General features: G+C 40.6%; 1 protein-coding gene across 4 annotated transcripts in view; it reads left to right on the top strand.

Annotated features, from left to right (window-relative positions):
* Window positions 1–16,500, top strand: part of PIAS1 (protein inhibitor of activated STAT 1) — a 35,789-nt gene extending 19,289 nt beyond the window's left edge. For all 4 annotated transcript variants that reach the window (XM_039369612.1, XM_039369613.1, XM_039369615.1 and 1 more), the window contains 12 exons: window positions 2,659–2,743; window positions 3,379–3,426; window positions 3,868–3,958; window positions 5,176–5,310; window positions 7,286–7,391; window positions 8,190–8,263; window positions 9,011–9,171; window positions 9,513–9,643; window positions 9,775–9,949; window positions 10,905–11,047; window positions 11,914–11,951; window positions 12,513–16,500. In XM_039369612.1, coding sequence (XP_039225546.1) covers window positions 2,659–2,743; window positions 3,379–3,426; window positions 3,868–3,958; window positions 5,176–5,310; window positions 7,286–7,391; window positions 8,190–8,263; window positions 9,011–9,171; window positions 9,513–9,643; window positions 9,775–9,949; window positions 10,905–11,047; window positions 11,914–11,951; window positions 12,513–12,809 — 1,484 coding nt within the window. In that variant the 3' untranslated portion in view covers window positions 12,810–16,500. The remainder of the gene's footprint in view (window positions 1–2,658; window positions 2,744–3,378; window positions 3,427–3,867; window positions 3,959–5,175; window positions 5,311–7,285; window positions 7,392–8,189; window positions 8,264–9,010; window positions 9,172–9,512; window positions 9,644–9,774; window positions 9,950–10,904; window positions 11,048–11,913; window positions 11,952–12,512) is intronic.
* The last annotated feature ends 26 nt before the right edge of the window (window positions 16,501–16,526 follow it).

Genomic DNA, 16,526 nt, shown 5'->3' with positions numbered 1-16,526 from the left:
TCCAAGTATTCCTAAATCCTGCATCCATTTTGCAGGAGCAAGTCCTCTGTCCTTGGGTGAGAAGGACATTGAGTGGCAAAAAAGCTTGTGAAACTACTGTAGTTTGGGGAAATTAAGAAACTTCCATATGTCTGCCTTTTTCCATGACTGTGCTCAACTATTGTGGCAGGAAAACTTCATTGCAGTCACAAGGGCAGACTAAAATCTAAATAATCATTGTCTTCCTAGACTAGGGGTAGGAAACCTTGGCTCTTTTATGACTTGTGGACTTCAACACCCAGAATTCCTGAACCAGCCATGCTGACTCAGGAATTCTGGAAGTTGAAGTCCACAATAGCCAAGGTTCCCTACCCCTGTCCTAGACTATTGATGTGAGTATGAGGACAAATAGAAATTAACAAATTTGATTTGTCTTTTTAGAAGTAAAAGTTAACAGAGTGCTCTCCTTGTTAGGTATTACAAATTTGATAAAGCTAGCAAGTGTTATTGACTATTAGTGATCATAATTTAGCAGTGCTGGTGGTACGCCACAAACTATGTATATTTAGTTAATAAGAGTGCAGCAAAGATGGAGATCAAGCAGTGAAAATTATGATAAGATGTAGTAGTGCTTTCTTGGATTAATATACCTCTTACGTTAATAAATGTCCCATAATGTAACTATAAAGTAAAAATGCTTCCTCATTTTATTGTACCGTGAAATATTCCAGCAAATAGCAACTTTGCAATACAATTTATCTTGAGTTATTGCAATAAGCTCTTAATTATTTAGCAATGGCCAATTTGCAAGGAAAGATTGAAAGTGCTCTCAGTGAATAAATAGAATTGAGGACCGTTGGAATTGAGTTGGAGAGCTTGCTTGGGATAGAACATGGCATGTTCATCCAGGATTATATGAAAACATTTCTGAATGCTAACTGGATTTTTTTCCCAATTCAGAAAGTAATATGTTACCAGAAGAGCATTTCAGTGATATATTTAGCCTCTGGCTGGGGGGGGGGGGGAGGATGGGTCATTAAATGCTTGTTTTAACTGAAGGTAATGGAACTGTTAATATAATATCTGTAAATTATTGTAAGAGGATTCTTGGATTGTTTGCTCTCAAAGTTTATATTATATTCAGATTTCAAACATTGCTCTATGTAGTTTTAATTGCATCTCTTAATCATAAACTGCTCTAATCATAACTATATGTTTTATAAAAATATCCACAAGCCTCTCCTAAATACATGTCTAATATTTAGGGCATATATATTTGTGTTTATCGCAAGAGCCTGTTTTAAGGCCTCTAAAAGCAGAGCCCACACCAGGCATGTTCAATCCACGGCCCTGGAAGCTAGTAGTGCGGCCCCATCAGATCCCCCAAAATAAAGGAAGCTAATCATATACATTAACTGTATTATATGTTTTATTGCGGTCCAAGACAGTTCCTCTTCATTCAGTGTGGCCCAGGCAAGGCAAAAGGTTGGACACACCTGGCCTCCAGGGATCATGTTGGGCCACCAACACGAGAGCAGTTAGGTTTTTCAGACTGGTTTTCAGTCATATGTACCTTACAGGATAATTATGGGCAGATATTCTTTCTCTCTATATGTTATTATATTTTACTTGTCTCCCAACAATTCAGCACGCTTACTTCCTATAAAGGTAGAAACCTCCCAAACAATCTGCAGTGTTAAAGAATATGTCTCCCCTCCCCAAAGGATTTCTCATGCATTTTTCAAAGAGGAATGGTTTTGGTACAGTATCAGAGTCCTGACTAGCTTCAGTTTTTGATCTATAATAATTTTTAGTGATACATTTGTCTTGCTTTCCTTTTCCTGTTTTTGTTTTTGTTTCTTTCAAATAATGCAGCTTGTTAACCTAGCTTGGCTGAAATTCTGCTGTCTCACAAGCTGAATGCTGGGCTTAGATGATGAGTTTTGCAAATCTTAGAAGAAACCTCTTTATATCCACCTCCTTCATTGAAGCTAGCAGAGCAAAAGAAAGTAAATGCTGAGCTCCTCTTTATTGCATTTCAATTAAAATACCCTCTTATTGGTTGGTAGAACATAATCCCCTTTGGCTCTGCCAATTCTTCCTTGTTTTCTTCTACAAGCATTTGTTTTATGTTATGAGATGAGATAATTTGTATTTAATGACTCACACTTAATCAAATGACTTGAGACTTCAGGATGTAAATCAGATCTTTGTGAATAAGTGTCTGTACTCTTAGTCATGCAGAGAATGTATATAGCGCACTGTAATAATAAGCCACAAAAGTTGAAGCTTAATGGTTAAAATATGGATTCTCCCTCACGATTACTCCAAGCTCTTTTGTCAATCAGAATATGTGTGTGTTCTTCATCAGACTGTCCTTTTTTTAATGGCTCAGTGTGTCAGGTTTTAGTCTAGTTATATTTTCTTTTTTAAAGTAATTTTTGAAATCAACTTCCAGTTCTTTTCCAAGGTAAGTATATATCATGTGAGAAGTATCAACCCCTAGAACAGTGTTTCCCAGCCCAATCTTAAAGCTGCCATGGTTGGAAACACTGCCCTAGAAGATAAGCCAAGGTTGGGTTGATGCTAAATTTCCTAAAACGATGGCAGAATTGTCTTTATAAAGAAAAAATAACCTTTTTTTCTTGTTCATTTAATCTTCTCTTGACTTCTCTTTAGCATCAGATAATAGCCAACGATTTCGGGAAACCTGCTTTGCATTTGCCCTGACTCCACAGCAAGTGCAGCAGATCAGCAGCTCCATGTAAGTGGTCATCGCACCCTTTTAAGTGCAACACTTCTGATTTCCAAAATGTGATAAACCTTTTAAGAGGGGTGTTTATAATTGTGGAGCAGGACTTTTTTTTAGGTTTTAGCATTCCTAATGAGGATGAGGTGGCCTTGGGGTATGATAGAATTGCAGTGTAAAAAGTCTTTGCTGTCTGAGTGGCATTTTTACATTTGCTTTGCCATTCCTGGTTATCCAGTAGTTCCCAAGTCTAGACCACTTACGCAACAAGTGCAATCAAACCCTAATTCATCCCAAGTGTGGTCATGCTCTTCCATGTAGTCTGTTTGCAAGACAATGTACTGTTGCCCACACACTGGTACTAACTGGGAGGCACATGAGTACCCTGAGCCACATTCAGAGTATGTGCATTTTCATAATTTAAAATGATGCCAGAACCATATAAATGTTATTTATCAATGTATTCTGTTCAGAAAGGGGGAAGGGCTTGAAAAAGGAGGATGGAACCTGGATTTGGCAAATGTGCCTTTTGCAGAGCATTTCAACATAGTTTGGTATTAGCATATTCTGTTTCAAGCTTTACATGTTTAAATTATGTAATGCATTATTTTAACGAACTGTATTTAATCAGTGTCTAATGTCTTTGTTAGGGATATTTCTGGAACCAAATGTGATTTCACCGTGCAGGTCCAGTTAAGGTAATTGTTTTTCCTATAATCCAATTGCAACATGCTGTTTCCTTTCTCCTTCACATTCTGTGCCAAATATTGGGTCTAATATTGGCTGGTGAATTCTGGGAGTTGAAGTCCAGACATCTGGTATGTGTTATAGCTACCTTGGCAGTGTTGGTCAATTGTCATAAATTGAGAGCTACCTGTACAGTGACTCACAGGAGATTAGATTCTACATTAAAGATAGGTCTCTTAAATACTGAAAACCTTCCACACAATATTAGTTAAATACATTCATTTATGTATACCTACACCTATGCGTATATCTATAATCACAGGATTGTTGTTGGGGGGGGGGAAATGGGGAAGAAAGAGTATTAGATATATTCACCACCTTTAGTTATTTTTATGGGATAAAAATAAATAAAATATAAGATAACATATAACTGAACTTTGTCATATCCTTAGGTTTTGCTTATCTGAAACCAGTTGCCCACAAGAAGATCACTTCCCGCCAAATCTTTGTGTGAAAGTTAATGGAAAACCTTGTAGCCTTCCGGTAAGTGTCTCCCCAAATCTGACTACTGTAGTCTTCTTTTTCATAAAATAATAGAGCCGAGGTGGCGCAGCAGTTAGAGTGCAGTACTGCAGGCCACTTTAGCTGACTGTGTTCAGCAGGTCAGCAGTTCAAATCTCACCAGCTCAAGGTTGACTCAGCCTTCCATCCTTCCGGGGTAGGTAAAATGAGGACCCAGATAGTTGGGGGCAATGTATATATATATATATATATATATATATATATATATATATATATATATATATATACATACATACATACATATACATACATTGCTTACTGGTGTACACCGCTTAGAGAGTGCTTGCACTTAAAGTGGTATATAAGTCTCATAAATAAATAAATAAATAAATAAATAAATAAATAAATAATCCCTGTGGAAACTATGTAGATGGTTTGTGGGATAATAGACAGAGAGTCCTTATAGTCCTGGTCTTTGCATTCAGTGATGCATTTGTTGACATGCAGAAGTTACTTGAGTTATTCTGTCTCTTCTACTTACAGTTCTTTTGAGGCAAAGTCTCCCTAGAGTCAAGCTCAATTTCTGATGATATTGCAAACATGACTAGTTAGCTTTTTTGTCAACAATATGGAAGTGGTTATTATTCCCTTCTTATAGGATTCTTTATTTTTACTACCAGTTTAGCCTACTGCCCTGGGGTTGCCTATTAATCTCTCATCCCATACACATTGGTCTCCTAAGAGTTGGTGTTCACCTCCTGGTAACTTTGTGGACGTGTTCATTGAATCTTTTTTTGCAACTAAGTACCAATGAAACCTGATCTTGCTTAGCCTTTGAACTAGGCAAAATTGGTCAGGTCATCTGTTTCAAGCCCTCCGTGTATATTAAGTGGAATTAAAAAAAAAACTAAACAAAAACTCAAAAACTTGATTTTTCTCATATAACATATTCCATTCAATAGTGCCCAAGAATTGACTTTCCTCTTCCGTATTGTCTTGGCTTTTTTGGTAGTATGAAATGAATTTCTGGTCTTTGACTAGCTATAGTTATCTGTGAATCTCTATCCACCTATCTCATAAAGAGAAGTTAGGGGTGTATGGATCTCATCTTAATTCCCTACCAACAAAAGGGACATAATGAACTACTTCAAATATTGATGTCAAGCAAGGTCACGAAAAGGGAGACGTTGCTTTCCTTAGTCATTTTCATAATGGTAACTTGAATTATGGTGTTTCAGGGCTATCTTCCTCCAACTAAAAATGGGGTTGAACCAAAGCGACCAAGTAGACCAATCAACATTACTTCACTGGTGCGATTATCCACAACAGTACCAAACACAATTGTTGTCTCTTGGACTGCGGAAATAGGAAGAGTAAGTAATGCTTTTGATACAGAGCAAAATGATTGAGAGAAGGGATTGTTACATATAGCCAGTGAATCAAAGTAACTTTGTCTGAACTTAATGATTTCAAGAAGTATTTCTGGGGCCTTTTGTAGATTGGCCATGTCTTACTACAGTGGTGGCGAACCTATGGCACAGGTGCCAGAGGTGGCACTCAGAGCCCTCTCTGTGGGCACGCGCACCGTCGCCCCAGTCCTAGGCCTTCAGCTGGGTTTTATAAAACCTTTTCACTTTAGGCCTCCGCCGCCATGTGCAAAAAAAAAAAAAAAAAAAAAAGGTTCAATCAGTCAATTTCAACTTCCCACAGAAAAAAAAAGATCTTGCAAAGTTGGAATTGATTGGTTGAACTTTTTAGTCCCACCCAGTCTGCCGTTACCACTGCAGCCACACCCAGCCAATGGGCCACACCCACCCGGCACTCAACGATGCATAAGTAGGTTTTGGGTTGCAGTTTGAGCACTCAGTCTGCCATCCCTGTCTTAGTATATCTGGGCAGATTGAAAATAGCAGGACTAAGTCAACCTGCTGAAGCTTCTGGTGCAGATCTGGTCATTTTAAGAATACCTTTTTTCAGACTTTTTAGTGTAAGTGGAATCGATTATGAAGGGAGGAGGTGAGGTGCTATTTACTCTATGTAGTCAAACAGAGGCTGGACATGTCTCTGTTGGAGATGCTTAAGTTTGGATTTCAGGCCCTGGGGGCGGGTAGATGGTTCTTTCCAACCCTGTGATTCAGTGACATCTGCGTTTGCTCCTCACGGCTAACCTAGCAATGTTTCTGGAGTCTGTCAGATTCCTTTGTAAAGATGAATTGAGCAGGGCTTGGATGTCCAGACATTGGCTTTTCAACCCAAGCAAAGGGTAAAGCCATTTGAGGCAAATTGCTTCTTTAGAGTTATGCTGGCAGCATGCTATTTGATAATTTTATCTCTTGACCAAATTGGACCATTAAAGGGATGTGTGATAGAGCTCTGTGTAAGTTAGATATTTTACAAATTGTGGCAGCTTAATAAACAATGTTCAATTTAGAAAAAGAAAAAAGGGAAATGGAATGTATATCTGTATATATATGCATTCGTATATATGAATGTTTGTATGCAGACACAGACACCCAATATTGGTACCCCTCTACTTTGCCCCCAAAGAATCACAGCTTGCTGTGAAATAAGTTGAGCTGGAAATAAGTAAGTGTAATCTATCGTTCTTTATTCCATAGTTAATAGAATTGGTATTTTGCTTTTGATATATAAGTGCCTGCCAGGAAGGTCCGTTGGAAGTTCAAACGGTCCATAAGTGACTAGTCATAAATCAAACACTACCTGTATGTGACTCTTGGAGTTCAGCCGGGATATTTTTGGAGCTTTCTTTAGTTTTTTCTCCACTATTTAAATTATCCTTCTGTTCAGTCTGGGCCAATTTTTCTGTTGTAGCCACATGCAGGAAAGAAGGGCTACAGTCCCCGGGAGCTTCATTTCCTTGATCATCTTTAGCCTCCCCGTCTTGGCTCTTCCTTTTCTTCCTCCCTGGGCCGCTCTGCTTTGCTTTCCCTTCTCCCCCTCCTTCCCTGGGCTGCCCCCATCAGCACTTTTCTCCATTTAGAGAGTCCGAGTGGTTGATGTGGGATTGAAGACTCATACACTACCAATTAAAATAATTACTGTGCTGGAATGATCACTGAAATCTAGTGATATTGTTTTAATTTCTAAGGAGTACCAGTAATTATGCTGGTTGGTGCACAGTGATCTGTTAAATGACCGCATCCTACAGCCTAACCCTCTATATTTGTTCTAGGTGCAAAGAATAAAAATAACTTTCATTATTTACCATATCTTCCAAAAGTCAGTGAGAATTTTGCTTCTAATTCCAAACTTCATGGGAATTTGGAAATAATAAAATGCATTCCTGATAAGTAGACCAACTAGTTCTTTCTCGTGTTTTCCCTGCAGTCTTACTCGATGGCTGTCTACCTTGTCAAACAGCTGTCCTCGTCTGTGTTGCTACAGAGGTTACGAATAAAAGGCATCCGGAACCCCGACCACTCCAGGGCACTAAGTACGTCTACTAGATGCAAGCTCCGAGTCTCCAATAATTGGGAGAGAAAGACACTGCAATGAGGGTCCCCCTTATTCTTCTTTCATTGTTTTAAAATGTTTAACTGTCTTGACTATAATATGTTTTTGAATTGTAAGTTGCCCAGAGTCATTGACTGAGATGGGCAGCTATAGAAATTGAATGAATGAAGAAATGCAGGCCGAACAGCTCCTTATAGTCAGCATTGGTGACCTTCCACAGCTGGAAATTGGGCCACCCCAGGTGGTGGCCCTCCCTGCTGATAGCCGGGCAGGCAGAGGTTCCGTTTTCTGGGGCGGCCAGGTCTGTTTCCTCAGGTGAGCAAGGACACCTTGCAAAAGAGACCTTCCTGAACTGTGGCGAGGCCTGGCCTGGCCTGGCCTGCTTTTCTTTTGTCCTCAAGAGGGCTGAGTTCCACTCACTCTCGACTCAACCTCCTGTGCAGCAGAGGTCTCCAACCTTTTGGGCGCCAGGGACCAGTTCCGTGGAGAGCGCTTTTCCTCAGACCGGAGGGTGTGTGGTTTTGTGTGCTGTCTGCATCCCACGGATGGGGCTTTGCTTGTTTTGCGGACCGGTTGCTGGCATGCCGTGGCCCGGTTCTGGTCCACGGACCGGGGGTTGGGGACCCCTGCCGTGGAGGATTTTACTGTCAGTTCTTCAACTGATTCGCTCAAAACCCGTTCTGACTTTAACTCAGGAAATGCACCAACTTGCTATCCTGGCTCCCTGTTACGCCCCTTCTGATGGACGTTCCATTTTTGTTTTCTTCCTTCTTGACAGTCAAAGAGAAGCTGACAGCAGATCCTGACAGTGAAATAGCAACAACCAGTTTAAGAGTTTCTCTTCTATGCCCGGTAAGTGTGTTTCTTTTTACAATTCTTTCCTCATTGTATTAAGTGCAGGTAGTCCTCGACTTATGACCCCAATTAAGCCCAAAATTTCTGTTGTTAAGTGAGACGTTTGTAAAGTGAGTTTTGCCCCCTTTTACGACCTTTCTTGCCACAGTTGGTAAGTGAATCACTGCAATTGATAAGTTAGTTACCCGGTTATTAGGTGAATCTGGCTTCCCCCATGGAGTTTGCTTGTCAGAAGGTCGCACAAGGGGATCACCTGACACACACACACACACACACACACACACACACACACACACCCGGGACACTGCGCCCGTCAGAAATATGAACCAGTTGCCAAGCATCTGAGTTTGGATCACATGATCATGGGGATGCTTCAATGGTGGTAACTGTGAAAAATGGTTGTAAGTCACATTTTCAATGCCGTTGTAACTTTGAACAGTCACTAAATGAACTGTTGTAAGCCGAGGACTCCCTGTATCTACTATACAATGTCACTTTGAATGTTAATTCACATGTCTGGCAATAATGCCCCACTGGGAAGATGAGAGTCATTCTCTCTGGGAGAAGTTGAAGGAATTCATTCATGCCTACGTTCAGGGCAGAGTTTGTCTTCAACTCTCCTGTTTATCTGTTTGCTTTCCTAGAGGCTTTTATGTGGCCAAAAAGGACTCTTCTTTTGTTAAGCCGAATTTTCTTTGTATTTCAGACTTAATTATTCAATTCACTTTTTTTTTCTTTTAAAAGCTTGGCAAAATGCGACTAGCAATACCTTGCAGGTCTCTGACTTGCTCACACCTTCAGTGTTTTGATGCCACCTTGTACATTCAGATGAATGAAAAGAAGCCGACTTGGGTGTGTCCTGTCTGTGACAAAAAAGCACCCTATGAACATCTGATAATTGATGGGTGAGTACCTTTCTGAAGCCAGGAATAGTTGGGAATAGTGGGGAATCATCTGTTCTAGAGACCTTCTGGAAATAATCTAAGGCAGCGTTGATGATGGGTGGACTTCAGCTCCCAGAATTCCCCCATCAGTCTAGCTGGCGGCAGAATTCTGGGAGTTGAAGTCCACCCATCTTCAAGCTGCCAAGGTTGAGAGAGCTTGAAAGGGTAAGAAAGCAGCTTCAGGCTGCCAAGGTACTAAGTTGTATTTTGATGCTGCCTTTCCATATGAGGTTGGACGTTGCTTATTAGATATGCCTTCCTGTATATTCAGGATAATTTTTAAGGAAGCTTCTATTTTATAGGTTGTTTATGGAAATCCTGAAATATTGCACAGATTGTGATGAAATTCAGTTTAAGGAAGATGGGTCATGGGCTCCTATGAGATCAAAAAAAGAGGCCCAAGAGGTGACCACATCTTTTAATGGTGTAGAAGGTGAGCTTCACAGTAACTCGTCTGCTTTTTAAAACATTTTTTCCTCTTTGTTGCTTTGTGTAGTTCATGATTGTGCATTATGTGACATATGGCTTCAGCTTACTGTGATTTCAACATTTGATTGTTCCTAGGCTGCTTAAGTTCTTCTGTGGATCATCAGGTGTCTTCTCATCAGTCAAATAAAAACAAGAAGGTTGAAGTAATCGACTTAACCATTGACAGTTCATCAGATGAGGAGGAAGAGGAACCACCTGTCAAGAGGAGATGTCCATCCCTGTCTCCTGTGTCATCCATTAACAGCAAGAGGTGAGATAGTGACCAAAGTTAGAGGCTACCAAAAGCTACTTGTGACCCAGTTCTGAAGTTACAGCAGCCAGTTGCCCTTCCCCCTCTGTCCCAAAAGCACATTTTGGGTACTCAGCAACTAGCCCACCTTTACAGTCGTTTGCAGTGTCCCTAGTCACATGATCACAATTTACAACGTTAGTTGCCCAAACCTGGCATTTAGTTCAATTTTTCAGCAAAACCACCCCATAGCAAATAATGGGTTCACTTAGTGACCAAGAAGGATATTTTATGACTACAGCGGGTGTATGTAACTGCCACAAAAAGGTCATAAAATTGTGTCCAGTTGTTTACAACCATCAGGACTTACAACCGTAATGGGTAGATTCCACAATTATTATCTGTACTGCAATTTGTGGTTCCAGATAGGATGTGCAGATGGAGTTCTCACTTTCATTTTGGGATCCTCATCAAATCTTGTCCACTGAAGCATGGTTTTGGGGTGACAAAATAGGATTTTTTTCACATTCTGTGAAAATGGTCGATAAACGTAAGCTTTCATGAAAAGGTAGCGTATCTGCAGGTCACACTGGCAGCCTTTCACTGCCCCGTATTCTGAGGGAAAATGTATGACCCAATCAGGCTTATGTTCTGTCGAGACTGTGCTGCAGAAATTACACAGGGAATTCCACTTCCCCTTTCCCATGGGGGAGAGAGAGTCCCACAGCTGGTGGCCTTTGGAGATACGGAGGAGAAGTGGATGGGTGAAAGCCGTGTCGAAATGCTGATAGGTAGCAGCACGAGGCTTAATAAAAAAGCCATGGAAGAGAAGTAAAGAATCTCATAGCTTGTTTAATGACAAAGGAAGCACTTGCCATTTGGCAAGATGAAAATGCAAACATCTAGTTCTGAGTCTCAGTGGTTGTTGGTGTGGAGGATTGTGTCTTGTAACTGACTTCCAGGTTTCCTTTTCTAGCCTTTTAGGTCTGCCCCACCAAGTCTCTCCTGTTTCAAGGACTCCCAGCCTTCCAGCTGTTGACACAAGCTACATCAACACCTCACTCCTGCAGGATTACAGGCATCCATTTCATATGACTCCCATGCCTTACGACCTCCAAGGTAGGCTGCTGACCCTTGAGACGCTAGGGATGGAAGCTGGGATTTTCTGGGGAATGACAGGATCTTACCTTGGGCCCCTTTCTGTGGAATAAACAGTGCTGAAGCTGGACTACATCTTAGGCTGAATGCTGTCATTCCCCCCCTCCCAACGCATTCTGTTAGCTTGCTTGGGGTTTAATAAAAGCCCCGGGTCTACAGTCCGAGGGATGGGGGAGACAAGCAGGGTCCGCTGTGATCATTTTCAGATCAGTCTATTGAGAATAAGCATCTACCTGAAAGAGAGAATAGACCTTGCAGTGACTTGGTGGGTTTTTGGAGCAGAAAATATTTGGGGTCACATTGTGTGCAAGGAGGGGGTACCCTGATCAGCCCTTCTCGTCCAGATCATCCAAAACTGCCCCGTCCAAGGTAGGCCACAGCTGACACATAATATATCACTGAGCAAAGGGCCTGAAAAAAGTGAACTGTGACCGTTTTTCACCCTTTGCAGCATCCCCACAGTCACATGATCAAAATCTGGACGCCTGGCTCACGTTTATGACCCTTACAGTATCCTGGAGCCATTAATCATTTTTTGTGACCTGACAAGCAAAGTCAGTGGGGAAGTCAGGTTTACTTAACAATCTTGTGACTAACACTACCTTGTGACTGCAGTGATTCACTTAACAACTGTGGCAAGAAAAATTGTCAAATGGGGCAAAACTCACTTAATAATTGTCCTGCTTAACAACGGACACTTTGGGCTCAATTGTGGCTGTACGTCGAGGATCTAGTTGCATTTGGTTCAGCCTCAGAGGTTGCCATTTTCTTTGCTAAACTCTGTTTCTTTGAAGAAGGTGAAAATATCTTCATTTTGTTCCCCACAGGTTTGGACTTCTTTTCTTTCTTACCAGGAGACAATCAGGTATGTTGTGTGTTAAAAGTTACCTGTAGCTACTGAGGGGAATTTGATGTGATTGACAAATTCTCTTTTGCAAGTCAATAAATATCTCGGTGTACTAAAGTGCCCTAATGCACTAAATATCTCGGTGTACTAAAGTGCCCTAATGCACTAAATATCTCGGTGTACTAAAGTGCCCTAATCCAGTGACACAAGTTGTGTAAAATTGTGCCAGTGAACTTCCGAAAGGAGAGCTGCTCTGCCCAGCTCAAATCTCACTGGTTTCCCACTCTCTTCCCTCTTGCCATCAGATGAGTTTCCCAGAGGCCCCTGCCTTCATTCAGAGGCCGTGACTGATATTCCCAGAGTATCATCCCTCCTCTCGGGCTTCTGGATGCTGAAACGCGCTCTTTCTTTGCCCCTGGTGCCCTGACTCCTTATCTGAGATTTGGCGGGGCCTTTCCTTGGCCTGGGCTTGGGAAGCGTCCAAGTGTCTTTCCAATGGTCCATCGTTGGGGTGGCAGTAGAAATGCCTGGGTGCCCTTGATCCTCCCTGGTTTCAGCAGCCTTTTATCTTCTTTCCAGCATTACAGCACTTCCATTTTGGCGGCCGCAGCTGCCGCCGTCTCCACTTCTGATGATCAAGAACTCTTGCACTCCCGTTTTTTCCCGTACACTTCGTCGCAGATGTTCCTGGACCAGCTGAACACAGGAGGGAGCGCCACTCTCCCCGCCACGAATGGCAGCAACAGCGGCAGCAACAGCAGCCTCGTGTCCTCCACCAGCATTCGGGAGGCCCACGGTCACCCCGTGGCCAGCAGAAGTAACACAGACCCCACGTCTCTCTTTGGCGTCATCCCAGACATTATTTCTTTGGACTGAGCTTGGTTGAGGTGTCCCTGGACTCGTGGGCAAAGAGATTTGCAATTTTGTTTTACCTTATTTTTGTTTAGAAATGCAGATAAGTTTTTCCTTTTTTGTAGGGAAAAAAAGATGTGTACAGAGAACAAAACTATATTTTCAGTTGTACTTTTGTATATAAACCTAAGATAATTTGACTGGCGAAAAACAAACAAAAAAAATTACAAAAGCTCCCAACATAATTGCTTGGGATTGGAAGACTTCTCCCCTCCCAATTTGTCTTGTGCGCTGGTGGGCTTGTTTTGAAGCTTTGACTCTGAAGCACATAATTTTTTGTTTGTTCACAGCAGTGCTAGTGGGGAAAATGGTGCGCCCGAAACCTTGAACTTCATAGAGGACTTCTGATTCTTGAGGAAACAGATGGCATCCACCATAATTGGAGAGAATTTCTCCTTCCTTAGGGTAGGCTGCCTTGGCAAAGTTTCTCTGCACAAATGCTTTGAATTAGATTCAACGTTTGCAATTGGATCGGACCTTCCTGCTTTTCTGCTCTGTTTGTTTATCCTGAAGCGGGACAGAGGCAGTTTCAGTTACCGAAATTCCATAGCATTTTCTTGTGTGAGGTGGATGTAGGTTTTTGGAAAGTGGCTGTTTGTTCCGAAGTGGGACTCTTATTTCTTCTCTGGGTTGTTTTTATTAGCTAGCTCTGCCTTGGTTTGCTCATAATTCAGATTTCATGGTTTTGCTCTTTGCTAACTGTTTGCCATTAAGGAGCTATTCCATTCCATTGGATGAGACCAAATAGCTTCTTAAAATCTTAAAGGCATACTTTGTTGAGATAGTTCCTTGGCAATTAGAAGGTTATGTCTGGAGTGTTAAAGACAAAGAAATTGGTGGAATTCTTAGAATATGTTTAATAAATAGAGCCAGCCCATCAGCATTTAAGCGGAATAATGTAATTTCAATGAGTTTATTGTGTAGCTGACAATGTCAACAGCCATTGTATGCACCAAGGTCCAATCCTAGAAAACATTAGGGGGGGGGGCTTGGGAAAATGTGCCCCATTGAATTGAGTAGGATTTAGCAAAACTAATATTTGAATAATTAATCTCTAGGATTGGGTTAAAGAGTGGCCCATTAAAATATGACTAAAAGTCCTACCTTTTGTATTTCAGCTTAGTGGAAAATAACAATCTATAAGATTATTATCCCCCTCCTTTCCTTCAAAACGTATTAAATTACTTCAGCATTTTTTAGTCTGTTAAATTCTTCTGAAGGAAAACGTGGGCCCTACCCTTTTAGCATTTGTAAATCCCACACTGAGGGATGAATGTTTTAGCATTTTTTCCTTAATTAAATAACAAAACATGGAAATTGCAAGATTTTAAAAAAAAAATGACGGGGAAGTCAAGTGAAATTTGCTGCATGCCAAAATCTGTCTTGAGGTTAAAAGATTTTATAGCTCATCTTTAAAATCAAGGTTTAAAAACACTGAAGATTCCAGCAGGAGGAAGCAAAGTGGTGAAACAAGCCTGGCCGTTTTGTTTCGTTTTAATCAGAAGGCACATTCGCTGGTTCTTTGAGCATTTTTTCCAAACTCTTATTTTCAAGACTGTCCTTCAGTGAAACTTAAATCAGTGAAAAGCTACCAATTTTTAATCTTAAATGTTTTTTTATATAGACCTCAGAAATGTTATATTGGATTTTCTGAAATACATCCCATTTGCCATTTAAACTTTGATTTGATTAGGAATGTTTGTTTATATGTATATGTGTGTGTATATATGTATTTATAGATATGTGTGTCTGAGAGCGAGGGTATGTGTTTTGTTCCATGCATGTATTCTATTAATGTTTGGCCAATATGTTTCCTTGCTAGTTTCTAATTTATTAAATGGCAGTAAAAGTTACAAGAACCAAGTAGAAAACAGTAATATTTTCTAAATTCACTATAGTTTGGGGCATTAAAATTAATACTGGCTTAAGAATTATACCCTAACGTTCAAAACGTGTCCTCTCTGTGTTCCAAGTGAAGATTGGCAAAAGCCAGGGGTGTGACTGCAGAACAGAATTGGCGCCATTCTCTTGAAAGTCTGCGGCTTTCGATTTGACACTTTTTCATAGTCCAAATAATTGTTTTAATTAACATATATGTTCAAATAACACACCGTAGCACATTGTAAGATGTGCGCTTTCCAGGTTGTTAAGCTAAGGAGTCCGGGCACAGTGTGTAAAAATGAGTTGAAGTCACACTCTGTTTATTTGTGATGGAGAATCAGCACATGTACAGTAAATGCATCAGGCAAGTAGCTGTGTGAAGCTTGTTTGCACTGACCGTGACTCGTACGTCCTGTGTGTGATCTGTGTGTATATCAGGCCCCTTCTGCGTCTAGCTTAAGAACCCGAATTTATGCACTGCTTTGAGTGCGTCGGTGGAGAGGATGTTGAGCTTTTTCTTGGGGTGACCAAGGTAAGGTGTGTGAGAAGAACTTGGATCCTAGGCTAATGAAGCATTAGGCGTTGCTGGAAGCAGAACTTCCTCCACGTCAGATTAACTTGATAATTATGAAACGAAAGGTACCTCCTGCTGGTGCTCCAGTTTTTCAGTGAACCAAATAAAAACTATCTCTGACTGCAAAGGGATGGGAGAGGTTGCACCTGAAAGCAGCACTGAACGTTTTGAATGTGAGATAGTAAATACCATCCCAACCGGAGGGAGTGCAAGTCAGAACATGCATCAGACTTTGGGCGTTACTACATATTTTGATTACAGGGTTTTCTTCTGTAGTAAGATGTCCTTGCCAAGCTAATTTTTGACAGTTGTAGAATTTTTCAGGGAAGCAAAGGGGTCTGTTTTGCTTAATTTAACAATGTAAGATATATTCTATGGATTTCATTTTTGTATGTTTGCTTTTGTGGGGGAGGAGGCTCACTTTTTTCCCAGAGAGAGAGAGAGAGAGAGAGAGAGAGAGAGAGAGAGAGAGAGTGCTTATTACTTGTACGTCTTGTTTGTACTTAGTGTGCATTTTGTGCTGTGTGTATGTACACACAGATGCAAGATTCTTCTATAATAAGAGTGATTTTCAATCACTTCTGTGGGCATTAACTAGATGCATCATTTTCCTTGTTAAAAACCTGAATGCAAAACCAAAATTGCAACCAAAACTCGCAGTATTTTAATGGCATTCCCGTGTTTCTTCTTTTCCCTTCTGAAACATAACCAAAATGTCAACCTGAAGCCGATTCTTACTAGTAATTCTGCTGTACTTTGACTAAGCTTTCCCATTATATTAAACATTTCATAGCTTTTTCATCATTTAAAATTATGGTTTCTTATTTTATTTTTCTTTGGTAAGAGCTTTGATCTCTATTGAACTAAAACTGCCAGAGGCCCCCAGTGTGTGCTGCTGTTAATTGTTCTGATTAACAAAAGGGAAGAACCAATGTATATAAAGTGAAAAACAAAAAAGTGATTCCATATACTCAGATCTGTGATTCATTGCCTTAAACTTTCTCCTAAGTTTCCATACAGCATGCCAAACAAGTTTTAAAAAGTGGCTTTTAAAAATGTATAGTAGACCAATGTCAGTTTGTATAAAAGTACCAAGTGAAAATATTTATTACATGCATTGGAAGAGAAATGGTTTACCCTATTGAATGTTACTTGTTTATGTAAAACATCTTTAGATGTAATAAAAAACATTATTATGTTCTCTCTTGTGAAATAGCTTATCGTGG

This window comes from Crotalus tigris, unplaced genomic scaffold (assembly GCF_016545835.1).
Source record: "Crotalus tigris isolate CLP2741 ecotype Arizona unplaced genomic scaffold, ASM1654583v1 scf7180000021179.819088, whole genome shotgun sequence".
Taxonomy (NCBI): domain Eukaryota; kingdom Metazoa; phylum Chordata; class Lepidosauria; order Squamata; family Viperidae; genus Crotalus; species Crotalus tigris.
The sequence above is the reverse complement of the archived record's forward strand: the minus strand, read 5'-3'. Positions and strand labels throughout refer to the sequence as shown.